Raw genomic sequence first — 16,617 nt, 5'->3', positions numbered from 1 at the left:
TAGTCTTGATTAGAAAAGTCAACACTCAATAAAATGATGTGTAATGAGGTGGCGTTTTAGTAATTATTAGTACCCTCTCAGATCTAGTCCCCCGTTTTATGTGGCTCATTATGTCATCTTCTGGTCCCAAACAAAGGGCTGTCTCCTTGTGTTCCTGTCATTAAGGCGGCCTCCAACCGTGAGGACGGGCCAGACCAGCTTCTCATGTTCTCTCCTCACCTGCCTAGTGAAAACGACGTCGGACCGTGTTGTGTACTCGTTATCCCGTATCTCTTTCTTCCTGTGGGCCTCTCATCTCCCCTCTCGCTGCGTCGCTCTGTGTATTTGTCTCAGGCAGTAGGAGTGCCACCCCTGCAAGACAGCAGGTGCTCTGGGGTCCTGACGATTGTCTGCTTCCAAATGATAATTAGCGCGGCCCTGCTGTGTCCTGGTCTTCTCCTGATTGAGACGCGGCAAAGGCGAGCACAGCTCGCAGCGGATCAATTAGCGCTGCCCACCTATCCGCCACGGCGCTGTTGCAGCTGTTGGCCTCATCTCTCTGGTCATTATCACTCGCCTCATCGCCTGCATCTCTGCTGTTTAGGCCCCCGGCTTCCCACTGTTCACTCCGGAGCGGCAGTGCGCTTATTTAAACGGCTAATAAGCTGTCTGTCTGCAAATATGCTGGACTTCCCCGTCCGCACAGACAGTGATGCAGCGATTGTCCAACACAGTCTTTCCTAAACCGATTTTAAACCCAGACTGTCCTGCGGTCGGGGTGCAATTGCCTCATTTCATGTGTGCAACAAAGGACGTTTTGTGAGTCTGTGGGGTAATAAGAAGCTGACCTGGGCACCATTCTCTACAAAATGGCGCGATTATGACATGGCTGTGGTACCATAATGCAGGTCAGACAATGACCCATTTAAAAAGTCCCAACAGACAGAGCAGGTTGCAGCTACTCAGCCAGTCTGACCCTCAGTCTGTCCACGTAGAGCTTTTTTTTTCTTCCCTAGTCTAATTTTCCTTTTCAAACCCTCCATCTTTTTTAAATTACAGTTTTCCTTCAGTGCATTTTACTAGAAACTGCTACTCAGTAAGTGTCTCTATATTTGGTGGGGACATGGATGCCAGTGTTTGTCTGTGGAATGGTTCGCATTCTGATGCAGTGAAACAGATTTCAGGCGGCCTGTTTAGGTGGGGCGTTTGGCTCCTCCTGTTTTTCTCTCTCTGTGTCTTGTCTGTGTTTATCTTAATGCCCTTGTCTTTGTCAGTACTGTCTCTTAATACGTCTGGTTTATCTGCCCTGCAACAGCCTGTAGTGAGCAGCAGGGCCAGCCAGGGAATCACTAAGCTATTGGTTTAATGATGCCAGCTCCTACTTTATGGGGATTTACATGTCTGTGTCTCTAAACACCCTGTCTACACACAAAAACACTTGCATAAAAACATGTATTGGTATGATAGGACAGCCCGACACCCGAGAGTCTGTGTAATGTCAGCAGCGTCCGTCCTAGCCACATATTACTTTTGAAAACTGAACTCTATAATTTAGCCTGTCAGACGGAAATCAAAGGCCAAACACACCTGCAGATTTAACGCAGTTGTGCGCCGGTGAATCAGCAGCAGACAGATGAAAAAGCTACCAAACACACACATTCACAGTTTTCCTGCAAGGTTTGAGCGAATAGTAAAACAGGGCAGTATCACGGAGACTAATGATATATCTCATGTCTGAGGCCTGTATTTTCCTGGGCGGAGACAAGACATAAAATAGCAGCATGAGCGGTGGTGACTAAATGACAATGCAGGAGGGTGGAAAATAGCACATGACAGGAGGAGAAGGGACATAAATGAGGAGGGGAGGAAATGGAAAAAAAAAATGAGAGGGGGGGGGGAAGGCGGTGATGGTCTTCACGCAGTCACACAAACATCTCAGGTGCGTCCATCGTTTTGGGGGGGGAGAACTGGAGGAGGAGGAGCCAAGACATTTAAATCCTGTCTGGGTTTCAAGTAGACTGTGGACCTCTTAATCTCATCCACTTGACAAACAAATACAGAGGGCCAGGCAGACGTCTAGCTAGCCTATTTTCATGTGACCTGAATTCCCCAGTGTGGCATTTTTTTTTCCTGCCAGGCTAATCTCATTAGGCTGGGTGAAGAGCTAGAGCACAAACACGACAGGCATCCCTCACTCCTACTCTGCCTTCCTCTGCCTCCTTTTGTCTCCTCTTCATCGTTCACTTTCTTTGTCAAACTCCCCCCGTCCTTTTTTTTTCCCCCTCCCTCTGCTTCCATTTTTGTTCCCGTCTTCTTTCCTCTGCCTCCTCTTCCTCCCACTCACTTGTCTCCTATATCTGTCGCTGCTTTCTGTCTAATTATGGCCTGCCACAGCAGAACAGAGCGGAGCGGAGTAGATCTAGCCAGGCAGTGGAGTCTAGCCCAGAGAGCCACCTCTGCCTCCAGACGCACAATCAATCCTCATTACAGCCTTCACATGTGCCTGTTAAAGCTCCACGCACCTTTATCTGCCAGCGCGTGGAAGTCGGCGCGTTATTGCATCTGGTCAGACCCGCGTCGTGGTCAACCCACAACACAGTGCCTTTTATTCATGCATTTATTTTTTTACAGTCTTCATAATCCCCCTGCCTGCTTTCAGGGGCTTATTATGTGTGTGTGTGGGTTCACAAGCTTCTGTGTGGCTGCAGCACAAAAGATGGCCACACAGAAAGCAAAGTTATTTATTAGATAAGTAGTTGTTTCCAAAGCAGGGCAGCGGAGATGGGATGAGAAATGCTAGCGCATGCAGTTTCCTTCCAGATGGCTAGCCCAGATTGGAGGGGTATCTCGGCTCCTGATCACCTGCGGCTGCAGTGTTGCAGGGCTGCCGCTCGGAGACGGGTCTAATCTATTATTAGGATATTCTTATCGAAGCAGGTCATCATCAGAATAATGTTTGTCATGAAAATGAATTATCAAGATGGCGTCTGGCCACGGGGAACAAATATTCGTTCTCATATTTCTTTTATGGCTGTTGTTTTGGTGTAGAGGTTTTATCATTAAGCGACTTTGCAAAATAAGCAAGCAACAACTCTATGATTAAAGTTTTTGGATCAACTGGTTGAATTGGTCAATTGCGCACTGGAGGAACTTACCTATTGTTGTGTCCCACATTAGTATTCAGTCCATTTGTGAGTGTATTGTGGTGCAGCTGATGAACGGTGGATAGGCAGACGTGTCGACCATCAACTTCACTTATACACTCATGTAGAAAATACCAATGCAGCGCAAGGGCACAGAAGAAATGTTGTCCGATTCCCTGATTTATGGGTCGGTTTGTTTTCCTTATGTGCATTACATAGAGCAGAGCAGCCAATATAAGCTTATCACTGATGTCTGGGTACTGGTGTGTGCTCACAATGTTTGTTTTTCATGTGCTGCTATTCATTGTTCTGTATATTTAGATTGGTTCGGAAAAGGACGGCGTCACCCAGGGATCTTATCGATACCGTCACGACCACATGACGGATTCGTGCCCGCGCACGTCACACCACAAGAACATCCGACTTTATCTTTTGACTGTATTCGCCATTGCTTCGCCACCTAGTTTCTTTTTATCTCCTTTTGAAGATGATTCATTTTCCCACAGTCTACTCCGGCTGCCACCATGAGAAACGTTATCTCCTCAGAGTGGTGTGTCTCTGTCTGTCTGTGTTGACACAATGTCCGTGAACACAGCAACTAAAGAACAATGCATGATACAATCTGTTTTGGTTGGTTTCTTTAATATCTTCTGTGTTAATGATAAGGGTGACGCACAGAAACTCACTATAGTTACTTCTTAGTGGGTTAAAGGTCAACATCAACACAGTTCACTTGTTTTGTTTTGTTTTTGTTCAGAATGACAATGAATTCAAATTCACAGCTTTTCATACTTCGATTTACCAAGTCTCTAAACTCCATATTCTTTGCATATAGTCTTCCAACACCTCTCTTCCTATAGTGGCACTGGTGAAACGCACTGTGACATGACTTGATTTGTGACTAGCAAGGTCGTCTCTCTGTCCCTCACGAAGACCTTGGCTGACGATGCACCAGCATTGTTCATTCCTCCACCAGCATTTTCCAACCCCCCCCACCCACCACCCACCCCCCACCCCCCCCCCCCCCCCCCACCCCCCCCCCCCCCCCCCCCCCCCCCCCCCCATCGCCTCCACCTTTCTGTTACCCCCTGCTGATCAATTTATCAGGAGGCAATCATTTTTAAAACACTATTATAAGTGAAACCAGTGTAGTGGGAAACCAATTAACCTTTACATCCTCCCTCTCCCTCAGGCCCAGGACCTAAATGTGATTGAGGAGGTGATCCGCATGATGCTGGAGATCATCAACTCCTGCCTGTGCAACTCCCTACACCACAACCCCAACCTGGTGTACGCGCTGCTCTACAAGAGGGAGCTCTTTGAGCAGTTCAGGACGCACCCATCCTTCCAGGACATCATGCAGAACTTGGACATGGTCAGTCTGCTTTGCCTTGGCAGAGGAAGCACTTTAGCTCACGGTGTTTGCTGATCTTTAGTCATTATTCCATAAATCATGTCTATACACAAGCTGCATGTCCTCTTGGTTTACAGCGACAGCATAGTGTGCAAGGGGACTATATGACATTCTGGGCTTTGTGAGCTTAAGTAGTATTGATGATTTCATCAGTCCCCCTGTGTCAAGAGGCGGCATGTCAAATATTTATTGATAATGTTTAGCGTAGGGGGGGAGTTAGAGACAGGGCAAAAGAAAGCTGTCATCGATGACTGCATTAGTCATGACGAAGAAGATGGAAAGCTTCAGTGTCTGAGAGTATGTATGTTTGAAGGCTGGGTTGGTGCTATCCTTAAGCGTGAGGGAAGCGTGGTAGCTACAGTCCCTCAGCTAAATCTGTCTCCCTAAGGCTTTTCTCTGAAGGGTTTCCTGTCCCTGCAAATCTGTGTGTGAGCCTGAGATGCAGGATCAGGGGCCGGCTGTGTTGCTTCTCTAAATCAACCCCATATGAGAGGTCCCCCGACTAAATGAGAAGATTAGTATCCGATAGATGTAGACACATGCACATGCGCTAGGTCTCTGGTTTGTTTTGTTTCATGAACACAGAGCGGAGAAAACGTCGCCTATAGACCCATGTTCACAATTGGTTCCTCAAAATAGAGCATTATGGAAAATCAGTTATACAGAACCTAGTTGTTTTTTTTGATGAAAATTAGCTGATGTGCTAATAGGCATATTAGCTGAGCCTGAGTTCACGGCATATTTTCAGTTCTCTAAATCAGAATTCATACAATTCGTCAAGTTTTAGAAACTTAGATTAATTATAATCCTCTATTAGTGGTTCAATATAACTGACATATTAATTAGACTCTATGTGGATATGTGTGCTTGCATGGTATAGATTGATTTATGCAGCATCTCACTGTTGCTAGGAAACTGAGCACGAGAAAACTTAATTGCTGCTGATGCAGGTAAGATGATGTCTCGGATCAAACTGATCAAAATAAGTTGGCTGCATGAATTTAACTTCACTTGGTTACTGACTTAGTTTGTTCCCAACATCATGTTATGTTGTTAGATATTTGTGCAAAGCCAAATGTTGGGAAGATACACTGCCTTGTCACCTGTCTGATATAACAGACAGATTGATGTCTGTCTTCTTATCTTACTCTTGGCGAGAAATCCAACATGTCAAACTGCTGCCGTAGCCCAAGACGGTTTCAGAGTCTTGTTTACACTTCAGTCCATTGCAAACCGTGTGCATCTTGTTGTCTGCATCTCTGGGTTCAGGTTGTGATTGACTGTTACCTCTTACTTGGCCTTTAGGTGATTGGCTTCTTCAGTCAGCGCCTGGAGCAGGCTGGAACTGACCTGTCAGTTGAGAGGGTCCAGGAGGTCATCATGAAAGGAGCCCAGGCCCTGCCCAAGGACAGACTGAAGGTAAATCAGAGACACAGCAGGAGGGTGGGTGGAAAAGGAGAGCCTAGAGGTGAGGAGTAATGATATGAGCACATATTGGACACCAAGATACTCCGATGGAGGCTGCAGTGGGTTATACAGGCTGCGAGGTATGGCTGACTTGATGATGGTGACAGGTGAGACACTGGCAGAGGTATGGGTTAGGGATATGCAGTGGGGCAAGGAAAGGATGGAAAGAGCCAAGGGGACCTGAGAAAAAAAGACCAAAGCCCACTTCTCATTAGCATTAATGGCCATCTTCATTCCATCTCTTCTGGCCTGATACATGCGAACATGTAATGACATTTCAAGGAGATGGGCTGGGGGCCTGTGGGGCACTTTGTCATGGACACATAAGATTGCGAGGAGGGGGTGGGCCGGGACATAAATCTGCCACCATGGCTCGTTACCCAACACTCTAGCGGGTTCACTAACCCCCGCCCCGCCCGCTGCTCGTCCATTAATCAGTCAGGAAATATGTAACCAGCGGTCCCCCCACTCTGCTCCTCGCCGGCACATAAGCTCCTAATTGCATGTTTCATCATGTGTTTCATGTTCTATACTTGGCGGCTGGCTGCAAGGCATTTGTCTCACTAGCCGGCGCGGAAGAGGGATGGCGCATGGCCGTGAGCCCATGTGCTCCCTCTGTCTCGCTCTTCGACAGAAACCTCGACGCCTTAATGTAGCTATCGACCATAGAGCCATAGAATTATACGCGGAGCCATATGGATAACCCTGCCGCGTCCTTCAGGGAGGGCGGTGAACCTGTGGCGCACACACCTGCACTCAGACACGTGCACCGGCCGTTGCTCCCGTGCAGGAGTCGCGTCGAGTCTCCACCATGCGACTGCTCCCCGGCTCCACGGGGCGACGCGAAGCGATGGCAATGTCTCCTCGGGGAGGAGTTCCAGCCGTGTGATGATGCCATCGCTCAAACAAACAGCTGTCTCTCTACCTCTGCCTAACCTTCATCATATGAGCTCATCCCGCTATTTAGCCCACAACTCAAAAATCCATAGGTTGGGTGGAGGTTATGAAGAATCATTGCTAAGTTGGTAATTATTCAGTAAAAGCTTTTAGCAGTATTAGTTTCCCAATCTGTTGAGTGTGCACAGAAAAAGTTGTTAAAGACATGTCAGGTTGCTCGTTCCTCTCTAATGACGTCAACTCTGAGCATGTTATTCATTAGTAAAATGACTTTGTCCTATGGCCGCTTTTAAATTGAACCGTTTCAATAGATTCTTCATCCACATCTCAGTGTGTCAGAAACGCCTTGAAAAAGTACCTGGAGTTGAGTGTTGACCCATGCAAAGCAGTTTTAGCGTCACCCACCAGGAAATTTACTCCCTCGAAATCGGTTTGTTGAGGCGACTAACAGTTGTAAAGTAAATATTTTTTTTTCCTTTTTGTAACTGACAAAACAGACGGAGGTTGTGCGAGGTGAGGCAAACGTTGCATGCTGACTAAAAAAAAAAAAAAAAAAGTCTGTTTACTCAAGGAACTTTAAAGCATTCACACAAGACAAGAGCATGCAAATTAGGCCCCAGCTGAAAGCATGAGTTAAAAGGAGGCGGCTAATACCCTCGCGACGACCCTCAGTGCCTCGTCACTCAACCGTCTCCCTCATTGTTTGTGTGTGTGTGTGTTGTTTCAGGGTGTGTGAGGCGTGAGTGGCTCTCATGGGCAGTGCCTGTGGAATGTGTTGTTTAGCCCGGCCAGCCGAAATCTGCCTTATTGAGCCACGATGGGCCACAGACTTTCTGGCTCCTCATGAGAGGAGGGGGTGGGGTGGGCGGTGGGGGGTCGCTGGTAGTACCTAGCCCCATAGCCCGGAGCTCTGTCGGCTGGTCAGTACTACTACAACTAGCAGCTGTGTATTCATGGTTACCGAGTGCTTTGGACTTTCCAGAACCAACAATCTGCTGTCCCAGTTCACAATCCGACTGGCCAGCTTAATGTCTGGTGTCATTTCTTATTAATAACTTAATTTAATAATTTAGTGCAACAATGTCATCATCTATCTGTTATCCTCACTTTTAAATTATGTTGAGAGTGTCCGTGATGGAGGGTGCCCACAGTCTTTACAGCCGCTGAGTAATCAACCGCTTGAGCTGCACCATCTCTGCTTTATTGACATAAAGCCGGTGCAGCAGTGCAGTGATAGAGCTGTGACGTACCGTACCGTGTATAATAACCGTGCATCAGGAAGTGACCACGAACGTGTCAAAGATGCTCAAAACTTCTAAAAGAACCTGGATGTCGGGAAAAAGATGGCAACAGGTTGGAGATTTCACTAGTACAACAGCAGATCAACAGAGTGGACATGTTTGTAATATGTACTATATACGTTAATTGTAGGAATTTACCCTGAGGGGAAGGATTGTATTAATCAGTTCACTTTGACCATGTTGACCTGCTGGTGGTGCTAGAGGAAGGCCAGGGATTCACCAGGTAATCAGGGTTCATCCTGTGGGCACCATGAATCTGTGTCCCATCCATCTAACCACTAGCAAACACTGCACAAGGTACAAATGCCAAAAATCTGCATTAGGACAAATCAGAAAACTGTACGTGGCTGGAGTGTAATATATGGGATGAATGACTTAAATAACCACAATTGTTACTTAATAAATAAATGGTCTTGCTGCAGTGACCGTCTAGACGAGAAACGAGGATAATGAACTGTAATGAACCTGTGTGACAACATTCGTGGAAACATTTTTTATGCGTTACTGAAATCACTAGTTATTATTAGTATCACTTGCAACCCACTTATTTCCAAGAATAAAGTATTTCAAATGACAGAATGCCCAGTGTGACCGCGATTACCATGTTGCCTTTTGAAACGCAGCCGTGCAGCGCTTGTGCGCGCGCCCCTACCTAGACGCATTCTTCCCCGTCTGGCTACGACGGCACAGCATATTGCGAGAGGAGGGAAGGGAACACGGAGTCCTGAGCAAAGATATGAAGCCAGCCAGCCAGTCAGTCTGTGTTCAGGGGCGAGGGCCTGACCCGCCAGGACCCATAACTAACTGATATGAGCTCAGGCCAAGTGGACCCAGACAGCTGCCAGACAGAGAACAAAACAGAGGAGGGGTGGAGGGAGAGAGGGAGAGAGAGGAAGCTCCAATGTAGACAGAATAAGGAGCAGATACAACGTTAGTGCTGGGATGTGGCAGTCTGGAGATGCTGGAGCGATTTTTCTTTTCCCATAAACCACTGGAGCCTGGAAGGGACATTATGGCTCTGAGGCATGTGCTGAAATGCAAGACTTCACGTAGCACCAAATCCCTTGGTGGTTATGTCCCCGCTGCAGAAACAGGGAGGGGAGGGGGGTCGTGTTCAGGATCCAGTGAATTGGTCTCATATGCACTGGAGACTTCGTTTCCGTTAAAGAGCGTCGTAATTTCCTCTCCCACAGCCATTCATGTTTGGTTGTGAGTGAACCTGCGCGTTCCGACGCTGGACAGGATGCATAAAGGCAGGCGGGACTTCACTGGCGTGAATAGTTGGATTAATTATAACAGAACAGTTCTTTGTCTCTACCTGCAGTAAAAGCACAAATCCCCAAGAAGACCTGCAAAAGGAAGTAACCTATGATTTTAAGAGAAGCCCTTGAATAATGCATGAAGTAAAAGCCACGCTATGTATTTAGTGCTGATGTTATTCCAATAACACTTGTATTTTAAGTGTAAAGCATGCAAATATATGCGGGTCTGTGATTTGTTTCACTTGTTCCTGTGGTAGCGCTGCGTTCAGAGGTCATGATGTAGAGCTTCTCATATTTCCTTGCAACCCAGTTATAGCATAAGCTTTAATGTCTTTTCATAGCGTAAGCCCTTTATGTGCAGCATAATATTGCCACTATGGCTCATATCTATTTTATGAAAACAATAACTTAAAGACAATACAGCACAGACACTGCTAGACCTTATGTAGATGATCTGATTAGTTGTTAGAGAACTGAACGGAACACATATTTGTGCACCAGCCACTGTGGTTTGAAGCCTTTATAGTTTCTGTTGAAGAATCATAATTTTGTAATGTCAAGTTCACAACACATCCAAGCGTCACCGTTGCAGCCAACGTGCATAGAAACAGAAATTGCGACTAGATTTGATGCTCTGCTGCAAAATAAACGCAACAATATAGAAGGAAATCCTGGAGGAAAACCTGATGCGTTTCGTAAGAGGACTGTGAGATTTGTTTTCCAGCGAGACAATGACCCCAAGCACCACAGCCGGAGCTGCGCACAAGCCGTCTCCAAACAACAGCGGTAATGTTGTGGAGTAGCTGAGTCAGAGCGAAGACACAAATCCAGCTGGAAATACGGGGCTGGACATGAAAAAATAGATCCTCACAAGCCGACAAAGTCCAAGGTCCAAATTTGCAAAACCGGACGAAACGAGTGCAATGTTGTGAAAGTCATTTGCAGCTCTATGTGGTGAAAATCTGGCCCATGAGGCCCATGAGTAAAAGTGAGCATGGGCTGATTAACGGTGAGCGTCAGCATCACATGAACTCCTGCTGAGTTTATTCACCTACACATACACACACACACACATACACACACATACACATACACACACCAGCCAGATAATACAGCTCCTGCATTGTGTCTGGCCTTCACAATGGTGTGTGTGTGTGTGTGTGTGTGTGTGTGTGTGTGTGTGTGTGTGTGTGTGTGTGTGTGTGTGTGTGTGTGTGTGTGTGTGTGTGTGTGTGTGTGTGTGTGTGGCATATGGCCTGTGACCCCGCAGCCCCTCTGTCTGTCATTATGATACTGATAGTGGGCTGTGAATGGAGCCAACCAGGACTCAATAGACAAGACCGGGGCCAGCGCACAAAGGACGTCAGCATGTGTCTTTCACTGCACACATACATGCACGTGTAGACAGGCGCTCATAATGGCTCATCATTGTATTATTAATGCTCCTCTTTGCTACCTGCCGGCTGTGAGCTGGGCCGTCACGCGAAGGGTTTGGTCGGTGGGCGAAAAGCAAAACACTGTTGTTCTGTTCTTAACAGATGTCGAGCTTCTGTTCGGTCATTCCCACGTTCCCTCTGGTGTTTCTCGTCCCGTTTGTGTGTGAATAGAAGTTTCCCGAGCTGAAGTTCAAATACGTGGAGGAGGACCAGCCGGAGGATTTCTTCATCCCCTACGTCTGGTCCCTGGTCTTCAACTCGGGCGTCGGCCTCCACTGGAGCCCCCACGGCATCGAGCTCTTCAGCATGGACTCCGGCTGAAGCCTCTCCCCATGTCTGTTCTCTCTGGAAAACACAGACTGACGGCATGCGTGTGTGTGTGTGTGCGTTTGGCGTGGTTGTGTGCGCGTTACCCTTTACAGTACGCGCACGCTGCTTTGAAAGTGCCTCGACCTTGAGCAGAATGGTGTGGTTGCTGTTCGTTTCACCCCCCACCCCCCCATTTTTATGCAGCTCAACCACTTTTTTCCCCTTGTATCATAATAATTCCTCTGCTTCTACACTGTGAAGCTTCATCCGTGCAGGTTAGCGGTTCACACAGTAGCACCCACTCATGTACAGTTAGTGCACAATGCAGTGAGAACCTATTTAACATCAGAGCAGCTTCCCGTGGTTCCACAGCCCACGTCCGGTTACTTCCCCTGGAAAGCCTGAGGAGCTCGGGCCACTGGCGGCGGATAATCCTGCGTTTGTTTTCCTGCTAACTAAGAGAAGGTCAATTCAAACATATGCAGAGTTACACTGAACCCAACCATTTACTGCTGAGTGATAAATACGGACGGCCTGATGCTCAAGACAGGCCGTTTGTCTCGGGACATCCTTTAAATATGTGATTATCTCATAAATAAATGTTTTATTCTGACCTTGCACAGGTCACTCAATGCATCCATCCATATATACATCCATACATCCATATATACATGCATTCATATAGACCAGGCCACAGAGGCAGATATCATCTCCCACAGACCGTGTGCTGTTGTTGTAGAGTGTAGGGTCCTTTCAGCTTTTAACTCACATTGAATTACAGATTAATTAATGCCTAATTTCACTCCATGTATAATATCAGTGGGCCACATTACTCTGATTCATGTGATGCCATCGTTGCTTCCAGCCCATTTGTTTGACTTTACCCCGTCTTTGTCGTTTCCATTTTTCCTGATGTTCACCTAAGGCAAGTACTTAAATTAGGACAAGTCATTAGACCCCGTCCTATTGTTCATAATTACAGTTGTCTTCTTAATTTGTGACCTTATTTGCATGTTTCAATAGACTTTGTATTAAATTATTTATTTTCATGTATATTGTTTTTATATATATTCAGCCCCTAAATGTAAACTGTGCTGTGTTGACATGACTGCTACTAATGAAAGGAAAACTGCTGGTACTTGGACTTTTCCCATGTGGAAAACGGGCTTTATATTATTTCTTATAAAATGACAACAGCTGTCATTTTGTGGTAAATATTACTTTGAAAGTAGGCGTTTGAATAAAAATGTTGAAGCGAGCACTCGTACTTGTTTATTAAGCAATGTGAAATACTGAGGTAATTTCCATTCTTTAGTACAGGAGTCACTGGATCCCATTAGTTTACACTGTTGGCAACTAAGGGTTTCTGTTGACCGTATGTCTGCATCTTCTCAATGCCACTCATCTGGATAGTCATAATGAAGTCACAGTTGGTTCAGAATAAACTATCTTTAAAGTGGAGCACAGATCAACATTGATTTTGTTCATATATCGTTCATACAACATTTAATATTTTTCCAAACTGTCATATTCAGGTCCCAGAATCCTAATAAAGCAGCGCTGGATGTGCCCCTCGTCGTCTCGTTGCCTGTCGTGGTCGCGGCTGCAGAGGCAGCACCAACGCAGGCATGACACCACTTCAGGGGGGAAAAGTTTACAGCACAATGGCGCCCAGTGTCGCCGCAGCTCCCACTTCCCCGGGAGAATTTCATGCCTCTCGTCTCCATTGTATTGATTTTCATGCCTGAAATTGTCTTATTCTCAAGGACAATATAATGGATGCAATTTGATGTAAAGAATGGCCCATTTGCAGCGCGGGGGTCACTGCTAGGTTACAGTAAGGCTGCACGCTCCAGGAGACTGAAGCACTCTGTCTCTCCGCACCGACTCTCACCTGCTTCCAGCTCTATTATCGCGGTGCCAGATGGTTGAGCGGACGTTTTCACAAAGTGACATGGCCTCCTTGTTCCTTTATGGTGCGGAGGTCACCTTACCATGGGCTCCCATTTCAGGTGACAGCAGGAAGATGGATGAAGCAGGGGATTCTGGGATGGGTAGTTTATTATTAGTTTTTCCAGAGCCTGGTATGTTTTCTTCAAGGTCTAGGTGAGATTGCATTGCCGTTTAATTTCACATGCGGAGGTTATACCCAGATCAGCATAAACCCTGATGGGGAAAGCGGAGCGCTGGAGACCAGTTTGCTGAAGATGCTCTGTGCTAAGTACTGGTTGCCCCTAGTGACACTGAGGTCATTAATGTGACCGACTGCCGCGGTACCGATGGAAGACCCCTTTTTAAGACGGGGTCACGGCAGTAGTGAGAAATAAAAGCACGCCGACGGTGGAACGATTCGTCGGCTTCGCCCGCCCTCGCTCCCAAATCTTCAAACAGCTGGAGCTTCATCAGCAGCGTCTGTGACCGGGAGACAGACGGACTGTCTGCAGGACACTGTCACAGGAAGCAGACGACCTCCGGTCACCAGGGTCAGAGGCACTGTTCAAGAAATGTCTGATGAAATAATGTGGTATTAGTTTCCTATTGTATTTGTATTAAGTTCTGCCGCTCTGATTTGCAGGTTCCTCCTGTACCTTTACCAGCTCTCAGTGTCTCGTCACACATTTGCTTCCACCGTAGCTTCATCGTGCTGGTTGTGAAATGAAAATACAGACGCCTGATTAGCATTTTCCTACAAACTGTTCACATTTCTCGACAGTTGCGTTGCCGGGTTTAATCCAGTGTGTCCGGGACAAAGCAGACTCACCTGCGGTGCCTCCACCGCTTGGCCTTGGCCTCCCGTACGCTCAGCGCTTTTTCACATATATTCAAACTGCCTCGCTCTAATGGCCTATAAAGGGAAGTGGGTCGCTCGGGCCGGCAGCTACTTTGATAAAATGTCACAAATTGAATCCCTGAACAAAACCCGACTGAAGGAATGTGAATGCAAAGTGACCTTCTCCATACAACATCCTCCGCTGGGTAAAGACTGCGAAACTTTTATCCATCAACAGCTTTTGGACGTGAATTCGCTGAAAAGAGGTTTAAAGAAAACCTATTATAGGAGAAAAAAAATCACACACAAACTAGAAAAATAAATGTCCTTGTAAAAAGGGAGCCATGAATTTCTTCGATTGTAGAATATTTTCTCAAACCAGCCACTTTTCTGCACCGTAGAAGAATCTGAGGTATTTACCTGCATATTACTCTTTATCAAATACGTAAGAGTATGAAATATAGCCTCTATGAGGTTTATTTGCTATATATGTAATAATTTCATGCTTAGAAGCTGAAGCTGTCAGAAATGTGATCATTCTACTATATCTTTATTATGAGGCCACAGTTATGATATCTGTCAAATATTAACCACTGACATTCAGCTCATTTAAGTTTTTGTTGACTGGAACTAGTTGGATGAGATTTCCGTTTCCTGAACAGCACCTGAGTCACCGGTCGGCTGGGACGCGTGTCTGGGGACAGCGCATCTCAGCGGAGCCTCCCCCGTCTCACACGTTGATTATGGAACCACAAGCTGAGAGACTGGCTGGCAGCATCTCCAGCTTCCGGTGTTCCTCCCCGGATTCTTTCTTTAATTACGCGATGACATTTACCAGTGTGGGCGTTTTTTGTTTTTTTTTCTTGCTATTTCCTCAGAAGATATCAGATTTGTAAGTGGTGGAAAAAAGTCTCCCCCTCTCTTTTTAATTAAAGTTGTCTTATTTTTATCATTCTTATCTCAGCGATGATGAGCTTCCCGTGCATCTTCCTCGCCACGTTCGCTGCTCGGCTTCAGACAGTATAAATCTCTTTAATTGCATATGTATGACCCCTTGTCTGGAAGCAGTCACTGTGTCAATAAATTAGAGTAAAGGCCAGGACTGCTATACAGAATATTAATCATCCATCTTCCTCCATAATACCGTTTTACCCCACTGCATGCCATAAGTCCATACTAATGTCAAAGGGTCTCCTCAGCTTTTTTCAAATCAAAAATTATAATAATAATAATTTACTCACAAGACTTAAAAGCAGAGATGCTCAGAAGACCGCAGTTTTTTTTACTTTTTTGTACAGTGTTTCATACAGTTGGCCCTTTCCAGCCCAGGCTTAAACACTGGAGATGCACATTAGAAGATCTGGGTAAGAAACGAATAAATAAGGTGGCGTTGCGTTAGATAGAGATTAAAACTGTATTGTTCGTTATTATAGGACACGCAGTCGCTCGAACGTGGCTGCAAGAGGTTAACTCAAACCCTGCGCTGCACCTTTCTGCAGACTCCTCCAACCAGACTGGAATGGAAAACGGTTAGATAAAATTGACTACTTCCTGGAGCCTGGAGAGCAGTCGCACACAAAAGAGATGCAGAGTGAGAGAGAGAGGGGAGGGGATAATGTACGTCTGCAGCCACTTCCACAGTTCCTCTGACAGACCTTTTCCCTTGACTGATTGCTTCCAGGCTACCTTAAAAAGCGGTGGCGCAGTCGCCTGCGCCCTTTGGGCCTTTGCGCTCCTGCGCGGCGCCAATGGGGGATCCTGGGACAATGCGGGGATGAGCTATTGACTACCCCCATCCACGCGCACGCACGCACGCACGCACACACACACACCGCCAACCCCCGCACATCTCTCCTATCATCATTATCAGCCACCCACCCCCCTGCCCTGCAGCTATACTGGCTTACTGGCACATTAACATACTGCTGCGGCTCCCCTCCTCCTACTGTCTGTCTAGGGAGGACAATTGGGACTACTGAGGAGACGCACTCTCATACATACTGGGGAGAAAGTTCATTTGTCCGGCACTTTGCAATGAAGCGCAGTTTGAAAGACGGAAAGTATCGGCGGTTCCTCCGTACGTTCCCGTCTCCCCATGTGTTCATTTCAGTTTGGTTCCGCGCACCTTCAACCAACGCGGGAGCAAACTGGTCCTCGGCTGATGGACAAATAGGTGGAAACAGTTGTGCCGTTAACGGACGGGCAAACGCAGCGGACACGCGCGTCCTGCTGTAATCGGGAAAGAACAGGCGTCCAGAGGGCGGCAGCAGCGCGCTCCATCTGCGCTTCGGACAGCTTGAAAGTGGGTCTTTCTCTCCCTACGCTCAGTCTGGCAGGCACCAACGCCCCCCCCGCATCGCACCCACTCCACCGGCGTGGAGGGTCCAATTATAATCCCCAACTCTCGATTTTGTGCATCTGCGGATTAAAGATGAGCATTTATTTGATTAGTAGAACTTCACGGGCCGAGGGGCTCAGTTGAGGAGGAAACACCTCAGCATTGAACCAAATGAGAGTAACGCGGGTCAAAATGACGACAGAACAAAACATTAAGAGCAGTGTTGTACTGACTTTGTCTTTACGTATATATGTGCTTTAATATAAACAATGTCTTGAATAAAAAAACACAGGCACATCAG

The 16,617-nt window shown here is 46.7% G+C and overlaps 1 protein-coding gene across 1 annotated transcript in view; it reads left to right on the top strand.

Annotated features, from left to right (window-relative positions):
* Positions 1-12,466, top strand: part of dym (dymeclin) — a 31,445-nt gene extending 18,979 nt beyond the window's left edge. Inside the window, exons 15-17 of the mRNA XM_029169086.3 lie at positions 4,315-4,497; positions 5,842-5,955; positions 11,071-12,466. Coding sequence (XP_029024919.1) covers positions 4,315-4,497; positions 5,842-5,955; positions 11,071-11,220 — 447 coding nt within the window. The 3' untranslated portion in view covers positions 11,221-12,466. The remainder of the gene's footprint in view (positions 1-4,314; positions 4,498-5,841; positions 5,956-11,070) is intronic.
* The last annotated feature ends 4,151 nt before the right edge of the window (positions 12,467-16,617 follow it).

The sequence above is a fragment of the Betta splendens genome, chromosome 12 (assembly GCF_900634795.4).
Source record: "Betta splendens chromosome 12, fBetSpl5.4, whole genome shotgun sequence".
Classification (NCBI taxonomy): domain Eukaryota; kingdom Metazoa; phylum Chordata; class Actinopteri; order Anabantiformes; family Osphronemidae; genus Betta; species Betta splendens.
This window is presented reverse-complemented; position numbering and strand designations above follow the sequence as displayed.